The sequence below is a fragment of the Monodelphis domestica genome, chromosome 7 (genome assembly GCF_027887165.1).
Source record: "Monodelphis domestica isolate mMonDom1 chromosome 7, mMonDom1.pri, whole genome shotgun sequence".
NCBI lineage: Eukaryota > Metazoa > Chordata > Mammalia > Didelphimorphia > Didelphidae > Monodelphis > Monodelphis domestica.
Window position 1 is genome coordinate 259,619,812 of NC_077233.1, and position 19,910 is coordinate 259,639,721.

At 37.8% G+C, this 19,910-nt stretch overlaps 1 protein-coding gene across 2 annotated transcripts in view; it reads right to left on the reverse strand.

Moving 5' to 3' along the window:
- TMOD1 (tropomodulin 1) overlaps window positions 1-19,910 on the reverse strand; it is a 123,687-nt gene that overhangs the window by 27,387 nt on the left and 76,390 nt on the right. For both annotated transcript variants that reach the window (XM_056806681.1, XM_056806682.1), the window contains exons 5-6: window positions 12,343-12,432; window positions 7,494-7,624 (exon numbers count right to left, since the gene is read on the reverse strand). In XM_056806681.1, coding sequence (XP_056662659.1) covers window positions 7,494-7,624; window positions 12,343-12,432 — 221 coding nt within the window. The remainder of the gene's footprint in view (window positions 1-7,493; window positions 7,625-12,342; window positions 12,433-19,910) is intronic.

Here is a 19,910-nt window from a genome sequence, read left to right on the forward strand (position 1 = left end):
CTGGCTCTGAATGCTCCTCTAAGCATCTTTGTAATTTATGCAGCTTCATTACACTGGAGTTGCAAGATAAGGTAGAATGACAGTCAAGATGAGATAAGCAATGATGACTAAGCAACAGCTGGTAAATGAGTCTACAGAAAAGGAATTTTAAAAAATTAATTGACCTAGATTTTAAAGGTTAGCTATCATAGCATTTAAAATCCCCACTACAGTGACATTCTATCTATAGTACTTGGGTTTTATCCCATTCATCTCTAGGTGTCTGAAATAATACAGAAGGCTTCCAGGTCAAGAGTCAGTTTTGTCAGTAGTACACATCTGCACAAGATGTTCATCCACAGAAGAGCCTCTGTTTACTCACACTGAGTTTAGGGTGTAAAACCCTCTTGAACAAACTTAAGACCAAAATGCTGACTATTGAAATAAGCCTTTAAGTTTCCGGTCAAGATGGCGGCTTAGAGGCTGCAAAAGTTCAGACCTCAGAAACCCTTCCTTACCAATTGCAAACTGAGAGCTCCTAGGACACCGAAATTCAAACTGAACAACAGGACAGACCTGGGGAACCCTCCTCCCGGACCTGGATCAAAAGGTACGCCCCCCCAAAAGCCAAGGCCCTAGATCACTTGGATCTAAGGGGCAGGCAGAAGGAAGATCCCAGGACCCATTCCCCCACAACCCGGAGTGCTGAGCCCACGCAGCAGTGGGAATTTCAGGGTCGGCAAAAGGGCCCCAGGGCTGGCTATTTTGAAGGACTCACCTTGAAAGCAACCTGAGTCAGTCTCCGGGATGCCCAACACAGATGGCAGGAAAACATAGAGAGAAGGGGGAAGCCTGTAGCCCCCTGGCTGAGTCCTTCCATCTGAGTCTCAAGGGAGGTCCCAGCTTTAGGGCACCAGCTGAACCCAATCCCATCAGGAGCCCTCAGAGCTACTGAAAGGAGAGAGACCTTAGGGCCGGCAAAGGGGTTACTCAGAAGAGCTTACCTTAAAAGTAACCTGGGCCAATCTCCGGGCATTCAACACAGATTGTGGAGGAGGAGGTTTTTTGCTTTGGGGCTCAATCAGTACAAACAAGCTGAACCTAATCCCATCAGGAGCCCTCAGAGCTCAGGGAGGCCACTACCCCTCCCCCCTTAGAGAGCAGAGTCTTCTGAAAGAACCAGCTGAATCTAATACCATCAAAAATCTCCAGAACGCAGGGAAGCCCAGGCTCCCCACCCATCCTCATTGACTGCTGGTCTTTAAGCCAATCAAAAGCCTCCAGAGACAGGGAAGCTCAAACCCCCAACAACCCTCCCCCAGAGACTACACCAAGAGATATTCTGTTAAAGCTCCAAGAGGGGAGACTGATAGAAGTCCCCCCCCCAAAAGAAAATGAGAGGAACAAGAGCACAGACAAATACGGGGAGGAAAGAAGGGGTGAATTTGAGCAAACAACAGAAAAAGAAGAACGAAACTACAATAGACAGCTACTACTCAACAAATGGAACAGAAGGGGAGAGATCAGCAAACGATAAAACAGAAATCCCAGCGAATTGGATACAGGCTATGGAAGAACTCAAAACACAACTAAGAGAGGCTGAAGACAATTGGGAAAAGAACTTAAAAATTAAGATAAGTCATCTGGAAACAGAGGCACTTGAACTAAAACAAGAAAATAGTGTCTTGAAAGCCAAAATCAACCAGCTGGAAAATGAGGCAAAGGAGATGAAAGATGAGGCAAAGGAGATGAAAGATGAGGTAAAGAGGATGAAAGACGATCTTCAAAGATAATCAGACCAGAAGGAAAAAGACGACCAAAAAGCCAGAGATGAAATCCAATCTTTAAGAACCAGAATACAACAACTAGAATCAAGTGACCTCACAAGGCAGCAGGACACTATAAAACAAAACAAAAAGAATGAAAAAATTGAGGAAAATGTGAAGCATCTCATTCACAAAACAGACAATTTAGAAAATCGTTCAAGAAGAGACAATTTAAGAATAATTGGACTACCAGAAGACCACGACAAAAGAAAAAGCCTGGACATAATACTAGAGGAAATTATCCAGGAAAACTGTCCCGAGATCCTAGAATAAGAGGGGAAAGTGGAGATTGAAAGAATCCACAGATCACCCCCTGTATTTAATCCCCAACCGACAACACCAAGAAATGTTATAGCCAAATTCAAAAACAATCAGATGAAAGAAAAGATATTACAAGCTGCCAAGAAGAAGCCATTCAGATACACGGTGAGGTTAACACAAGATCTGGCTGCATCCACACTGAAAGACGGAAAGGCATGGAATACGATATTCCAGAAAGCAAGGGAACTAGGTCTACAACCAGGAATAAAATACCCATCAAAACTGACTATATTCTTACAGGGGAAAGTATGGTCTTTCAACACAACAGAAGAGTTCCAAGCATTCATAAATAAAAGACCAGACCTGAACAGAAAATTTTATGTCCAACCACAGAACTCAAGAGAATCATCAAAAGGTAATTAAAAAAGAGGGGGGAAAAACAAACAAAACAACAACAAAAATTTTATAAGAGACTCAATAAGTTAAAATGATATGTATCCCTAAAAGAAAAGAGGTCATTGGTAACTCTTAAAAACTGTTGCTATCACCTGAGCAGCTAGAAGAATTACACTCAGAGGGAACAGTGACAAACTGTATAGGATGAAAGGACAAGACATAAATAGGTATATAGATATATACATACATAAATACATATACATGTGTATGTATATATATATATATATACATGACTAGAGCTAAAAAAGAAAAGAGGTTATGACTAAAAGAAATGGGAAAATAAACAAATGGCAGTAAATTTATATGTCACAAAGAATCTCATGGCAGGAGGGGGGAGAACATTGATACACTGGAAGGGTAAAGAGGTTGGAGACAGGAAATACTCAACCCTTACGTACTTTGGAAACTGACCCAAAGAGGGAAGAACAACCCAATCCATTGGGGAAGAGAATAGATTTGCGCCCTATAGGGGAGTAGAAGGGAAAAAAATGGACTGGTGGGGAGGGAAGCAGTACAAGGGAGGGAGAGGGTGGGGGGGAATTTTAAAAAGACTACAGGGGAAAATAAGGGAGGGAATAAGGGGGGTAGAAAGGGAAGTAAAATAAGGGAGGGAACGGGGGGGGGGGTGACTATAAACAAACATTGGTATAGAAGGAAATAGTGAAAGAAGAAAAGGCAGGACCAGGAATAGAAATCAAAATGCTGGGAAATACACAGCTAGTAATCACAATTCTGAATGTGAATGGAATGAACTCACCCATAAAACGCAAGCGAATAGCAGAGTGGATTAGAATCCAAAACCCTACCATATGCTGTCTGCAAGAAACACACATGAGGAAGGTAGATACACAGGGTGAAAGTAAGAGGATGGAGCCAAACCTATTGGGCATCAAATGATAAAAAGAAGGCAGGAGCAGCAATCATGATATCGGACAAAGCCAAAGTAAAAATAAATCTAGTTAAAAGAGATAGGGAAGGTAATTACATCCTGATAAAAGGCAGTATAGACAACGAGGAAATATCTGTACTCAATATGTATGCACCAAATGGCAGAGCATCCAAATTTTTAAAGGAGAAACTAGAGGAGCTCAAGGATGAAATAGATAGAAAAACTATACTAGTGGGAGATCTGAACCTTCCCCTATCCGAACTAGATAAATCAAATAAAAAAAATAAATAAGAAAGAGGTGAGAGAAGCAAATGAAATCTTAGAAAAATTAGAGTTAGTAGACATATGGAGAAAAATAAATAGGGACAAAAAGGAATACACCTTCTTTTCAGCAGTACATGGTACATTCACAAAAATTGGCCATGTACTAGGGCACAAAATCATTGCAAACAAGTGCAAAAGGGCAGAAATAATAAATGCAACATTCTCAGATCACAGTGCAATAAAAATAATAATTAGTAAGGGTACATGGATAGATAAATCAAAAATTAATTGGAAATTAAACAATATGATTCTCTAAAACCAGCTAGTTAAAGAACAAATTGTAGAAACAATTAATAACTTCATTGAAGAAAATGACAATGGTGAGACATCCTTTCAAAACCTATGGGATGCAGCCAAAGCAGTACTCAGGGGGAAATTTATATCCTTGAGTTCATATATAAACAAATTAAGAAGGGCAGAGGTCAATGAATTGGGCATGCAAATTAAAAAACTAGAAAGTGAACAAATTAAAAATCCTCAGATGAAGACTAAATTAGAGATCCTAAAAATCAAAGGTGAAATTAATAAAATTGAAAGTCAAAGAACTATTGATTTAATAAATAAGACTAGAAGCTGGTACTTTGAAAAAGCAAATAAAATTGACAAAGTACTAGTCAGTCTAATTAAAAAAAGGAAAGGAAAAAACCAAATTGACAGTATCCAAGATGAAAAGGAAGACCTCACCTCTAATGAAGAGGAAATCAAGGCAATCATTAAAAACTACTATGCCCAATTATATGGCAAAAAATATGACAATCGAAGTGATATGGATGAATACTTACAAAAATATAAATTGCCTAGACTAAAAGAAGAAGAAATAAATTACTTAAAGAACCCCATATCAGAAAAAGAAATTGAACAAGCCATCAAAGAACTCCCTAAGAAAAAATCCCCAGGTCCAGACGGATTCACAAATGAATTCTATCAAATATTCAAAGAACAGCTAACCCCAATACTATACAAACTATTTGACAGAATAAGCCAAGAAGGGGTTCTACCAAATTCTTTTTACGACACAAACATGGTACTGATCCCAAAGCCAGGCAGGTTAAAAACAGAGAAAGAAAACTATAGGCCAATCTCCCTAATGAATATAGATGCAAAAATCTTAAATAGGCTACTAGCAAAAAGATTCCAGCAAGTTATCACAAGGGTTATCCACTACGATCAGGTAGGATTCATTCCAGGAATGCAAGGATGTTTCAATATTAGGAAAACCATCCACATAATTGACCATATAAACAAGCAAACTGACAAAAATCACATGATTATTTCAATAGATGCGGAAAAAGCCTTTGACAAAATACAACACCCATACCTATTGAAAACACTAGAAAGTATAGGAATAGAAGGGCCTTTCCTAAAAATAATAAACAGTATATACCTAAAACCATCAGCAAACATCATCTGCAATGGGGAAAAACTCAAAGCCTTCCCACTAAGATCAGGAGTCAAACAAGGATGCCCATTATCACCTTTGTTATTTAATATTGTACTAGAAACACTAGCAGTAGCAATTAGAGAAGAAAAAGAAATTGAAGATATTAAAATTGGCAATGAGGAGACCAAGCTGTCACTCTTTGCGGATGATATGATGATTTACTTAAAGAATCCCAGGGAATCAACCAAAAAGCTAATCAAAATAATCAACAACTTTAGCAAAGTTGCAGGATACAAAATAAACCCACATAAGTCATTAGCATTTATCCAACCCAGTACAGCAGCAAGAATTAGAAAGAGAAATTCCATTTTAAATCACCCTAGACAATATAAAATACTTAGGAATCTATCTGCCAAGACAAACACAGGAACTATATGAACACAACTACAAAACACTCTCCACACAATTAAAACTAGATCTAAACAATTGGAAAATCATTGATTGCTCATGGGTGGGATGAGCTAACATAATAAAAATGACCATCCTACCCAAACTTATCTATCTATTTAGTGCCATACCCATTGAACAACCAAAAAACTATTTTACTGAATTAGAGAAAACCATAACAAAGTTCATTTGGAAAAATAAAGGATCAAGGATATCCAGGGAAATCATGAAAAAAAAATACAAAGGAAGGTGGCCTTGCAGTTCCAGATCTCAAACTATATTACAAAGCAGCGGTCATCAAAACAATATGGTACTAGCTAAGAGACAGAACTGAGGATCAGTGGAATAGACTTGGGGTAAATGACCTCAATAAGACAGTCTTTGACAAACCCAAAGACCCCAGCTTTTGGGACAAAAATCCAGTATTTGATAAAAACTGCTGGGAAAATTGGAAGACAGTGTGGGAGAGATTAGGTTTGGATCAACACCTCACACCCTACACCAACATAAACTCAGAATGGATGAATGACTTGAATATAAAGAAGGAAACTATAAGTAAATTAGGTGAACACAGAATAGTATACATGTCAGAACTTTGGGAAGGGAAAGATTTTAATACCAAGCAAGACTTAGAAAGAGTCACAAAATGCAAAATAAATAATTTTGACTACATCAAATTAAAAAGTTTTTGTACAGACAAAACCAATGTAACTAAAATTAGAAGGAAAGCAACAAATTGGGAAACAATCTTCATAACAAAAACCTCTGACAAAGGTCTAATTACTCAAATCTATAAAGAGCTAAACCAGTTGTACAAAAAATCAAGCCATTCTCCAATTGAAAAATGGGCAAGGAACATGAATAGGCAATTTTCAGTTAAAGAAATCAAGACTATTAATAAGCACATGAAAAAGTGTTCTAGGTCTCTTATAATCAGAGAGATGCAAATCAAAACAACTTTGAGGTATCGCCTCACACCTAGCAGATTGTTCAACATGACAGCAAAGGAAAGTAATGAATGCTGGAGGGGATGTGGCAAAGAGGGACATTAATGCATTGCTGGTGGAGTTGTGAACTGATCCAACCATTCTGGAGGGCAATTTGGAACTATGCCCAAAGGGTGCTAAAAGACTGTCTGCCCTTTGATCCAGCCATAGCATTGCTGGGTTTGTACCCCAAAGAGATAATAAGGAAAAAGACGTGTAAAAGAATATTCATAGCTGCGCTCTTTGTGGTAGCCAAAAATTGGAAAATGAGGGGATGCCCTTCAGTTGGATAATGGCTGAACAAACTGTGGTATATGTTGGTGATGGAATACTATTGTACTAAAAGGAAGAATAAAGTGGAGGAATTCCACCGAGACTGGAACGACCTCCAGGAAGTGATGCAGAGTGAGAGGAGCAGAACCAGGAGAACATTGTACACAGAGACTGACACATTGTGGTACAAGAGAACATAATGGACTTTTCCAGTAATGGCTTCACAATGTCCCTGAACAACCTGCAGCGATGTACGAGAAAAAAAAATATCCTCAAGAAGAGGACAAACTGAGGGAGTAAAAACACCGAGGAAAAGCAACTGCTTGACTACAGAGGTTGAGGGGACATGATGGAGGAGAGACGCTAAATGAGTGCCCTGATGCAAATACCAACAACAAGGAAATGGGTTCAGAGCGAGGAATCACGCGTTGGCTAGGGAAGGGGTGGGGGTGGGGGTTGGGAGGGAGGAAAATAAAATGATCTGTTTCCAATGAACAATGTATGAAAATGACCAAATAAAATAATGTTTAAAAAAAAAAAGAAATAAGCCTTTATTGTTCTGTTCAAAAAGGGGCTGATCATTCCCTTCAGAAAAGCATATGTTTAAATGACTTCTTTTCCCCAATTCCTCTCTACTAATATGAATTGAAATAGAAAGGAAAAATAAATACCCGGATATTATTAAGGTTGACTTCTTCAAGTTTGGGATCATTATTTTTTATTCGTTCCAGGGTTTCTTCTATATCTGTTGAATTTGGTTCTTCATCAGGAACTGGTTTATATTGTGTTGGTTTAATAACACCTATTATATACAATGAAAAGAAAAATGTCATTTGGAAGAAAAGGAAAAAAAACCTGTTTATCTTAAGACCATACCCATTAAGGGGTTACTATTTCAAAAATGTCTTTTTTATTGTAAAAATAATAAGCATCAACAAACTTGAACATTTCAAAGTTGGGAAAACAGAGAAGAGGATAGTATATGAAACTATAGACTTTTGCTAGATACTATTTTAAGTATATTTCAAGTTTAACATTCTACTAACAAAATTGTCTTGCTTTTCTGTTTCTGTCTTCATCTGTGATTTTGTGTGTGTGTCATTGATGCTTTTATTTTCTTCCTTTTTTTCATTATTCTCACAACCCACCAAATCTCTTCCTCTCTCCAAAGGAATCCTTGAAGCTAATAATTATAAAGTCAAACAAAACAAGTCAACCCATTGGTCTATAAGTTTATGTCTCTTTCTGCTTTTGTCTACCATCTTTCTGCCAAAAGGTAGTAAACATGTTTCATTAATAATATATACTACTTGTGAATAGTAAATATTAATAACAATTAATATAATAAAAATAATAATCTAAAGGTTTGATTGATTCCTTCACTGATCATAGCTCTGAAGTCTTGCAACAATGTTTTCCTCTATATTATTATGATCATCATGTAAGTTGTTTTCCTGGTTCTGCTCAGTTCAGTTTGCATACATACATATAAATCTTCCCATGTTTCTTTGAGCCCTCATATTCATTTCTTACCAGGTATTTAACAGTCCATCCTATTAATACATAAGCTAGGTGCATCAAACACTAGACTTCGAATCAAGAAGACCTTGATTCAAATACAGCCTTATATACTTACTGACTGTGGGAACCTTGACAAGTCTCTTAATCTCTATCTGCCTTGGTTTCTATAACTGTAAAATGAAGATAAGGAAAGCACCCACCCGCCAAGGGTTGCTGTGAGGATCAAATGACAAAATATTTGTAAAGCACTATATAAATATTAGCCATTATTATTATATCATAACTTCTTTAGACATGTCTCCAATTAATGACCATCTACTTCTCTGATTCATTTTGTAGATGAGGAAACTGAGGCAGCTAGTGGGAAGTGACTTGCCCAGAGTTACACAGTAAATAAGCGACTGAGTCTGGATTTGAACTCATAAAGGTGAGTCTTTCTGATTCCAAGCGCAGTGCTCTATACACTGTATCAGGACTGATTTGCTTCGCTCTTCTCTCCAGTTTTACCTTCTTTTTTTTAACACTGCAACCTACCCTTCTTTTTTTTCCTGTTGAGTCTAATAGATTTCTATATTAAACTCTGTATGTATGTGTATTTTTCATACTTCCTTGGTTCAGATAAGAGGGAAACAGATGAAGAAGGAAGAAAAAAGTTCAGAAGAGGACACATAAGCAGAGTGATGCTGGTGCTACTGTGTGGAATTTATTACATACTTTTTAAAAAGGATCTGTACATAATAGAGATTTAGTTTTATACATGATCCTTGTTTTCATTCTTCTTTGTACATGGAAAACTCATTTTTGTTGATGCTTGTCAAAATCATACATTGAAAAAAGAAAATAGAGATCCATGAGCTGCCCACTTCTTTTTTTCATATTTGTATACTCTTCTCCTGCACCTTGATTTTGCGAAATAGTACTCTTGCTCTCCTTGTTGCTAAGCTACTTGATTTTCCCTATGAGGCTTTGCTAATACAGTAGTTTGTGGGCTTAGATTTCTTCTGTATTTACCTCTGAGGAATCTTTCTGTCTCTATTATTATTTCATTGAACTCCACGTTTTCTTTGGCAACATATATCCAGCCTTGGTTCTTCTTGGTTTGGGATTTTTGTACTCAGATCAGTTATTTGTAGCACTCTTAGATGAGTTAGGCAGACTTTGCTTAGTGTTGTTCTCTCTGTAGTATGGATGCCCCTGTTGTTGAATTTGGTGGTGGTATGGGCAGCCCTCTACCTCTGACTCAGTCCTGTTATAGGTAAAGCTTTTTTCTCAGCATTTGGCAGCCCAAAGTGGGAGCTGGTTTAAGTCCATCCTCTCTTCTTTGTATAATCCCCAGTCAGGAGTTGGTTCCTTCCTTTACTTAGATCCTAACAGATGTCAGATATCACACTGGTCTCAGTCCTCCTGCAAGGCTCTCCAGCACATGATTATTGAACTGGCCCCATCTCTTTCTGTGGCTCAAAGTGCTTGCCCTATGGTGTATATGCCTCATTCTCCCCTACATTCAGGGACCCACAGGACCTGGATCTATCCCATATTTCTCTTCCAGGAGGTAGCTGTCAAAATCTTAATGGTTTTATGCTTTAATCATCAGATCTCATTCAGATTTCCAACCTTCTTAGAATGTGCCTGGAGTACCAGCAAGCTTCAGGCCCACTGATCAGAGATTGGGGCCCACCTCAAGGATCAGAAAGATCATTAACTCTTCTTTGACTTTCAGAAATTTCATTTTTGTGGTTATATCTCTTGATTTGCTATTTTTTTGTGTTATCTCTTAGTTTCATTCTCAGTTGATCCACTTTAGTTCCCTTTTGTCAAGGAAAAAGTTCAGAGATGTGTTTAGAGAAGTGCTTTTCCTTAATTAAGTACATTAAGTACATGTTTTAACTCTATCCAAAAGTTTCGGTATGTTATTTTGTTGTTGTAATTTTCTTTGGTAAAATGATTCATTCCCATAATCTATTCTTTGATCCGTACTTTTTTTTAGTGTTGTTTTGTTTTTCTTTTATTTGAAATGTTGCTTCAAGAAGTCTGAAGGGTTACATTTTCCTGGACACCTGGATACTCTGTGAACCAGAGACTGAAGAAAGGAAGCAAAAAGCTTCCCTGCTGACCTTGTGTGCTTGTTCAGTCAAAGGGCAATTCAGGGATGACAAAACAATTTCCTTTACTAGCTACTAGGCAGGAAAAATTGATTACTCAGTGGACCTTTAAAAAGTCAAATAGTGGGGGCAGCTAGATGGCCCAGTGGTTTGAGAGCCAAGTCTAGAGATGGGAAGCCCTGGATTCAAATCTCACCCCAGATACTTTCTAGCTGTGAGACCCTGGGCAAGTCACTTAACTCCCATTGCCTAGCCCTTACTGCTCTTCTGCCTTGGAATCAATATACAATATTGATTCTAGGACAGAAGGAAATGGTTTTAAAAATAAATTAATTGATAAAAATAAAAAGTCACTTATTAAGTGCTTACTAGATATTGGATATTATATTAAACAGTAGATACAAAAAAAGGCAGAAATAGAGCCAGCCCTCAAAAGAGCTCCCATTCCAATGGGTACAACAATTCAAACAACTACATGCATACAAAATATATAGAAAGAGAAGGCACTAACATTTGCAGGGAGGAGGGAACCAGAAAAAACTTCTAGCGGAAGGTATGGTTTTTGACTCCTCCCCTGGTTTGCTTTCTTCACCTCTCCAGGTAACATCCTATAACTGGAAATTCCCATTATGAGCTGGAGGAAAGTCAGCTCACTTCATCTCCATCTTGGCAACTTATTTAGTCACGAGTACATGGCAGCCAGAGCACACGCCTTCCTAGGCAAGCCTAAGACTGATCTCACAGCCCTTAGTTGCCTCTTCTTTTTCTTTCCTGATTATACGTGACTGAACATCAACCTCAAGATTGATGTGAACAGCTATGGAAAGCTGTTTGAGTCTGGCCATTTAGCTCTATTCAAGTCTTCTGGAATCACATAAATAATAAGAAGCAGTTGGTAACAGTCAAAATTGTTTTCCCATTGTTATAGGGAAACACCAAGAAAAGTGGGTTTCTTCCCACTTTTCCAACTCAAGTTCCTTTATTTGGCCACTTACACATTTTTATGTAAGACCAAGAAGCAACAGACTCAATCCCAACTTTGAAACTTAGGACTGAGAACTTCTTTGTTCAATATTTGACTCCTTTATATATCCTAATACCTTCATGTATTAAGTAGAAAGCATCATGATTTTTTGTTTTCTCAAGGATGCGTAATGATTGAAAATCCTGAGAGGTAACGTTTCTTAATTTAAAATTAATATATTAATTGACTGGTCAAGACATCCTAAATTGGTCAGTTGACTCCACCATCAAAATGGATGCAAAAGAGAGCTTCCCCCATCTGGTGCAGGTTTATTTACCACTTGTAAGCGAGTCTCCCTTCATTCCCTTCCCTCAACATCACAGGACATTTCTGATTGGTAAATAGCCACTGAGGAATTGGACTTAGAGACTCAACTCCTTCCTCATTACTTTATCACAGGAAAAGGAAGGTCTTCTGTCTAAACAAAGAGCACACCAGCACACCTTTCCTCCCCACCACTTGGCTCAGAGTCCAACATGGCTTCCAAAGCTTGATGACTTCCCTTAATCTCTCCAGTGGGTCAAGAGTTCACTATCTTTGCTCAGCCACGACCTTAATCCTTTTATGAAGGGAGGTCTCAATCCAGTTTCATAGCCTGGGTGAGAAACCTTCAGCTCAATGTAGAATCAGGCTGTTCTTGGGGGGCTAAAGGAAAAGTTACTTCACAAAATATCATAATTTAATATTAATTTTCTACAAATGGAAGTCACTTAAAAATACTAATTAATTTTTTTACATGTAATTAAGGAAAAAATTAAATAATTAAAAGGAAAAATATTAACGAAGCTATTCACATCCTATCAGTAACAAGTTATTAAACTGTATTTTTAAACAAAGATGCTATCAATCTAAACACTTATAAATCATACTTACTGTTCAGTCCTTCCTTATTTACTATGGAGCTGCTTCCAAGAGCCTCATAGTACTGCTGGTTGCTCATTAGCGTATGCATACCAAGAATAGCTATTGGAACAGAGAGACAAAGAAAGAGAAAAATAATTTTTGGTAACAGTTATAACTGATAGGGGCCAACTAAAATATCAAGAACATTATTTTTCATGACAAAACTACACAAAGGTTTATTTCCTAAGGTCATCAAGGAAAAAGGAAAAGAGATTATATGTTCTAAAGTATTTATCACAGCTCTGATTGTGGTGGCAAAGAACTGGAAACTGAAGGGATGCCCATCAGTTGGGGAATGGCTAAACACGTTGTGGCATATAATTGAGATGGAATAATACTGTGCCTTAAGGAATGAGGAACAGGTTAATTTCAGAAAGACATGGAAAGACCTCCATGAAAGTACGAAGGGTGACATGAGAAAAACTAAGAGAACATTATTCACAGCAACAGAAATAGTGTTTGAAGAATGACTTGTGTATGTCCGTCTCCAGAAAAGAACTAAGACATCATTTCATATAAAAACAGAAACACGTAATACACATGTACATGTAAACATACAATATACACATATATCATAACAATATGTTTGTCCATGTAAATACACAATACATGTGTGAATGTATAAATATATAATATATGAATGTATATAAAACTGTTGAACATACTACATGTGTAATGTGTATTGTGAAGCTTAAATTTAACTCTCCCCTGATTATAACAATGAAAATACTTAACTCTCCCCTGATTGTGAAGATTAAATTGTAACCCCTGACTATTTTTGGAACACCCTACTTAATGTTGAGTATGAAGATCTGCCCATTTTATATTTAGTCACCAAAGGTACAAACACCCCATTCACACTTGAGTGAGGGAGGTCTTGAACCCAGTGTGTGATAGTGGGTGATGAATCAAAATCGACTGGCTGCCTTCTGGGCAGTCCTAGAGCAGAGTATCAACTGTGATTGGTAGATGTAAAATTAGGGGAAGACACAGGAAGTGAAGCAAAGGAAGCGTCTTTAAAAGGAGATGTTACTTCCTGTAAGAGAAAAAATTCTTCATTCCTTGGAGTGCTGACTGGACCTGAAACCCTGTTTCCTGTTGAGGCTGATAAAGAATCTGTTGACTGGACTGACGCGTGGTGAGTGAAAGGCTGACTCTTAACTCCTGGTTTTTCTCTGAAGAGACCAGCCTCAGGAAAGACCTACTCGAGAGAGAGAGGCTTCCCCAGGTCCTTGGCTTTGCTGAGGCTGACTGAAACTAACTCTCCCTGCCCAGGTGGGAGTGGAAGGAGGCAAATTACTTAGCACCGAGGCTAGATATCTTACCTTATCCTCTCTCTGATTTCTTGCTTCACTCTTTCTACATTTTAAAAATAAATTGTAAATAAAATCTCTTTGGAATTAATTAAATTCCTGGTGACCACACTCTTAAACAATCAAGTCCAACCCTTTAAAAATTAACCCCTTTCCCCCCTTACAATATGTAAACATATAATCCATACACATACATGCATATATATGTATGTAGAAAACTAAGTATATTTTTTTGTCAAGTGATGCCTTGTCTAGTTCAGGAAGGGAAGGAGTCACCTAGATATTTTAATGTAACAGACAAATCTATTTTTAAAATTTCTTACCTTCCATTTTAGAATCAATATTGTGATTGAATGGCAGGAAAAGCAAAAAGGTCAGAAAAGCTGGGCAATGGGGGTTAAGTGATTTGCCCAGGCTCACACTTGTAGAAGGATCTGAGGCTAGTTGTGAACCCCATGGGCCACCTAGCTGCCCCCTAATAAATAAAATTTTTTAAAACTACAGGAAAAAACTTCTATAAATATTTGTTTGTAGCTAGACAGTGCATTGGGCCTGGAGTCAGGAAAAACTGGGTGCAAATTCCTTCTCAGAAGCTTACTAGTTTGTGTGACCCTGAATAGATCACTTAAGTTCTCTTAGCCTCAGTTTCCTCATATGTAAAATGGGGGTCATAATAGGTGCTGTTATGACTTACCTCTTAGGTTATTATGAGGATCAAGTGAAATTAAGGCCAAAAAATAGTTCTATCACTTGATAGGTGTGTTTCTAGTGATGAACCTATTTGTACCTAGCTAAGCCAGTCCTTGGAGAATCCTTTCTTCAAACCTTTACTTTATTTTATTTTTTGATCCTTTATTGGGTTTGTATTCAAAGCCTTTTCAGTTTGGTAGTAGATTTTGGAGTTTGCTAGAATGACCTTTGAAGGTGCCAGGAAAGACAATGACTGGGACTACATATGACAGGAAGTAATAGAACCCAATGTAACAAACACTTTGAGCCTATCAGATCACTGCTCAGAGAGAATGATATTTGAGGAAAGGCAGCAAGTACTTTGATCGATTAGCTCAATGACCTTGTACTTCCTATTCAAAATAACTATGCAGTGGCCTGGGAATCAGGAGATGTTTGTTCTACTCCTGGCCCCACCGTAAATTATCTTTGTGATCCTGGATAAATCAACTCAACTCTCCCAGGCACAGTTTTCTTATCTGTAAAATGGGGGAGTGAGTAGAGGCAGGGACTGAACCAGAAGGTCCCTTCCAGCTCTTAACAAAGGCGAATAACTTTAATTGGGGCATTATACCACAGATACATTTTCCTTTTCTATTTTATATATCTGATGAAGCTTGGAATGAGGATGGAAGGTTTTTGTTTAAAAAAATACTAACAATAGAACCCCACCAGACTCCAAGAAATCATCTCTGCAGTTTGCTTCATTTTTTGTAGATTCTGGCCAGGATGAATTAGCCCTGGTGAACTGTGCCCACTTGATTTAAAACAAAACACCAAGTCTTCATCTAAAACTCAAAAAGAGCTATTTTTGAGCTCTGAAAAGGAACATCTTGTTCTTTTCTCTGTTTTTGTTTTGACATAGTTAGCTCTGTTCCTAGTTCTACTTAGAACTCAGAAAGATAACACACAACCCTATGTTTTCCAGCTGTCAACCCAGTGGCTTATGAATAATGGCTGCAAACCGTGGAAAGGGGAGGAACCTAACTGTACTTGTTGAATATACACCTCTCCTCTCTGCCAGGCTGTCTAAACTGGGCTCCTGGTATTTAGTCTCATTTCTTACTTGACTTTCACTTTAAGGATTGATAATAACAACAAGCGATATTTATAGAGTGCTTTATATTTGTCAAGCACTTTACATACATTGTCTCAGTTGATACTCAAAACAACTTTGGCAGGCATGTACACACTCATTTTTATCCCCATTTTACAGAGAAGAAAACTCTAACACACACTCTCTGTCTCCCCTCCTCTTTTTGTCCCTCTCTCTTTTTGTCCCTCTCCCCCTTCCTCCTTTCTCCCTCTTTGTCTCTCTGTCTCAATTTCTCTCTCTCCTTTCTGTCTCTCCCTTTTCCCCTATCTTGTCTCTCTCCCCCTTTCTTCCTCTCTTCCTTTCTCCTCTCTCTCTCTCTTTCTCCATGGTTCTCTCTCTCTCAGTCTCTCCTCTTTGTCTCTATTTCTGTCTCTCTCCACCCCTTCCCCCCTTCTTGTTCCTCTCTCTCTTTCTCCCTCTTCCTTTTCCTCCCCCCTCTCCCTCTCTCTCTCTCTCTCTCTCTCTCTCTCTCTCTCTCTCTCTCTCTCTCTCTCTCTCTCTGTCTCTCTATATATATATTCTCTGTCTCCCCCCTCTCTCTCTCTGTTGTCTCCCTCTGTCTCCCTCTGTGCCTCTGTCTCTTTCTACTCTCTGTCTCTGAGTCTCTCTTTCTGTCTCTGTCTCTTTCTCGCTCTCCAACATGCTTATAAGTGTAACTGTGATATATTAGCACTGAAGAAACATGGAAATCCAGCAAGATCCTATGGAATTCCTTCATAAGAACTTTTTAAAGAGACAGATGATTTTACTGGTACATCTACTTTGCAATTTATAATTTGAGTTAAGTGACTTGCCTATAGTCACAAATTGGAAGCCAAGTCTCTCCTTCCTCAAGTGCAATGATCGTTCTATTACATGTAGATGGTGAGGCATTAAGAAATTAGGACAGTGTTACATCTTTATGATGACAGTTCATGTAACTTGCACATAGGAGAAATTTATGTGGGTTTGCTGAATGAGTTTATAAATGGTTGTGTAGTATAAATCACCTTCTCAAGTTCAATATGGAGGCGAGATGACTAGATTGCAGGTCATCTGAAAAAAAAACTTTAGTGGGCTTAAAGTTTAACATGAATTAATAATAGTCTGATATGGCAACCAAAAAGTCTAAAGCAGTTTATTTAGTCTGTATTGAAGGAGGCAAAGGCAGCTACGTGGTGCAGTGGATGGAATGCCACTCCTAGAGTCGAGAAGGCTCATCTTCCCAAATTCAAATTTGTTCTCAGACACTTATTAGCTGTGTGACTCGGGGTAAGTCATATAACCTTGTTTGCCTCAATTGCCTCATCCATAAAATGAACAAGACAAGGAAATGGCAAACCACCCCAGTATCTTTGCCAACAAATCCCCAAATGGGTTCACAAAGAGTCAAACACAACTAAAATAAATGAAGGATAACAAGGAAGACTTAGTGTCCAAAATTAGAGCAGCTATACTTCATCCTTGTCAACCCCATCTGGAGTATTAGATCCAGTTCTAGATATTTTATTTTAGAAAGGATAGTGTTAAGCTTAAAAACAGAAAGAAGGGACAGCTAGGTGGCTCAGTGGATTGGTCCTGGGTTCAAATTTGATACTTTCTGGCAGTGTGATCCTGAGCAAATCACTTAACCTCCATTTACCTAGCCTTTACTGTTTTTCTGCCTTGGAACCCATACACAGTATACATTCTAAGAAGAAAGGTAAAGGTTTTATTTAAAAAATCATGTAGAGAAGGATGTAAGATGCTGAAGGGTCTTAAGTTCGTACCATTTTCTCCCTGGATAAAGAAAATGAAGATGTTTAGTCCTAGAGAAGTGGAGAGATTTGTTAGTGAAGAAACAGGATAGCTATCTGCAAGTACGTGAAGGGAACAGATTTGTTGTGCTTGGCCCTGTCCAAAAGTGGAATGGGTCATCTCAGGACATTACTCTTAACTGGAGGTTTTTTGAGCAAAAGCTGATGATTATTTTTGAGTGATGCTGTATATGGTTTTCTTAGTCAAGGATGGGTTGAACCAGATGACTTTGATGTTTCTTCCAAGACTTTTAGATTCGGTGATTCTCACCTCTGTGCCTTTATTCATTCAACCCTCCCTTCCCAAATAATTCTTCCCATTTACCTACAAAATGTACCCATCCTTCAAAACTCTGCTCACATCTTCCTTCCTCAAGACGTCTCTTAGTGGTTCTCCAGTCCACAATGTTCTCACTCTTTCTCTCATGTATTTATATTCGGTCATTTTTTGTGTAATTATTTTATGCGCATTAATTTGTCTCCTCAATTAGGTTGTAAGATATAGGGACAGAAGGCCATCCTGGAGGGACAGAGCCCAATCTAACACAAAGTTTCTAACAGAAATGACACTTGATAAATAGTTGTCGAATGATGGATTGGTTGATGCTTATTTCCTGATTTTCCCCATGTGGACGATGAATGAAATATTAAACAAAGTAAACATAATGCTTGATAGCATTTAATGAGAAAGCACAAAAATAAAAATTACATCTTGTTTTGAACATCAGCGTTAATCAAAATAAGCATCCTCCTCTCTAACATACTACTTAATTACTTGTCAGTGTTGCAGAATTATTTTCTCAATTTAGTTATAGAAAGAATGCACACGTGGGACTAAATTGAGAAAATAATCCTGCAATGTTGACAAGTAATTAAGCAGCATGTTAGAGAGAGGGATGCTTATTTTTATTAATGCCGAAATTCAAAACAAGCCATAACATGTAGCACAAATGTGCACAGCTCCAAGATTAACTGGACACATTCTATGAGTTATATTTACACATAAAAAGAGAAAACACTAGAAAAGTTCCTAATTATTTAATGGCTTATACAAGAGTGCCAAAGTCAAGGTTAGCTAGTTTTTTTATTAGCAAATAGTACAACACTGCAATTAGCTACATCCACAAAAGTGAAGCCAAGCATTTTTAAGAAAGCAGCAGAGATACTCATTCCCTTCTTGGTTCCTATTTTGGCCTGTGAATATGCAGAACAAAGTTCCTTTAATGGCAGAGTCATTTTATAATCCCTCTGAGCTGTCTAAAGTGAAGGACAATGTCATAAAGGGTAAAAGAAATAGAACACCCAGTGAGGGAAAAGAATAGCTTTCATTCAAGTTCAGAGCCACACATTATGCCAATGTATCATAAATTATTCCTTTCTTTTCCCTTTTAACAGGACTTTGTGAGGAACTTTCTTAGCCACAGGAGGCAGGCACCTTCTCTAAAATTTATAGTCAGTCTCAGAAAGTTTTCTGACATAGGTGAAGTGACTTGACCATAGCCACTATTTATAAGAAGCACCTAGCTCTTGGGACCCCTCTCTCTCTTCACTAGATTATAGTGCCTCTGACAAACTGAAAAATTCTTCACTGGAAGCTAGATGTGTGACCCCGACAGCACTCCTTTCATATCTTACCAGAAAGTTCTCTGTGCGAAAAATCTATGAGAACTTGTCTTTTTGTGAAGGCTGCCATTCAGTTCAGCCAACCTGGAGATGAAAGACTTTCCTCTCTTTTTTTTTGTTTAAGGTGGATTGAGAACGTGAGGAATGGCAACGTGAGAAATCCCAAATAACACCTCTGTGAACAAGCTGTTACATGTATGTATATAAAAAAGCATTCTGTGAGAATATTTTGATAACTTTTCCTGGCATAATAAATTTAATAAATAATAATGGAAGAGTGAAAGTAAATTTGCCGGTATTAATATTAGTCCACAGTTATATAATATCGGACAGGTTTTTCCCATCATTCCTATAGGATATGTTAAAGAAGGCCCATCGTCCCTATTAAATTGAAGAGAAAAAGACTCAGTTCAAGCAGTTTGCTCAGAACTTTTGTGCATCAGAGCTCAGTTTTGAACCCAGCTTATCTGACTCCAAGACCAATAGCTTTTCAACAAATAAATTCATTTGGGGCCAGTAATGGGGGTTGGGGAAGACAGCAATGACCCTTTGTTTTGAAGAAACTGATCTAGAAGAATGTTGACCTAGGACTGTAGCGGATATTAGCTTAAAACAAGCTAACAAATGTGTATGGGTTCTGGCAAAATACTCCCTTAACTGCAAAAATACTGCATTTCTCAATTTTAGCATTTAAATGACTCCCATTTAAAAATCAATGATCCTAACTGTTCTACTACCACAAAACTGTTATTTATAGGGTTCAATTCATATACCGAATTATAAGATTTTAGCTTGGGAGGGACCTTTTGTCATATGTGGTCATGAGAAGAAGTAAAAGAAGAAAATACATGCTATCCAGGAAGGTGCCAGGAATAAGATAATATTATTGCACTAAGGCAAAGAATTATTTACTGCCATTATTACACAACTGGGTTGCTTATGATATAATAGATAGAGTATTGTGCCTAAAATCAGGAGGACCCAAGTTCAAATCCAGTCTCA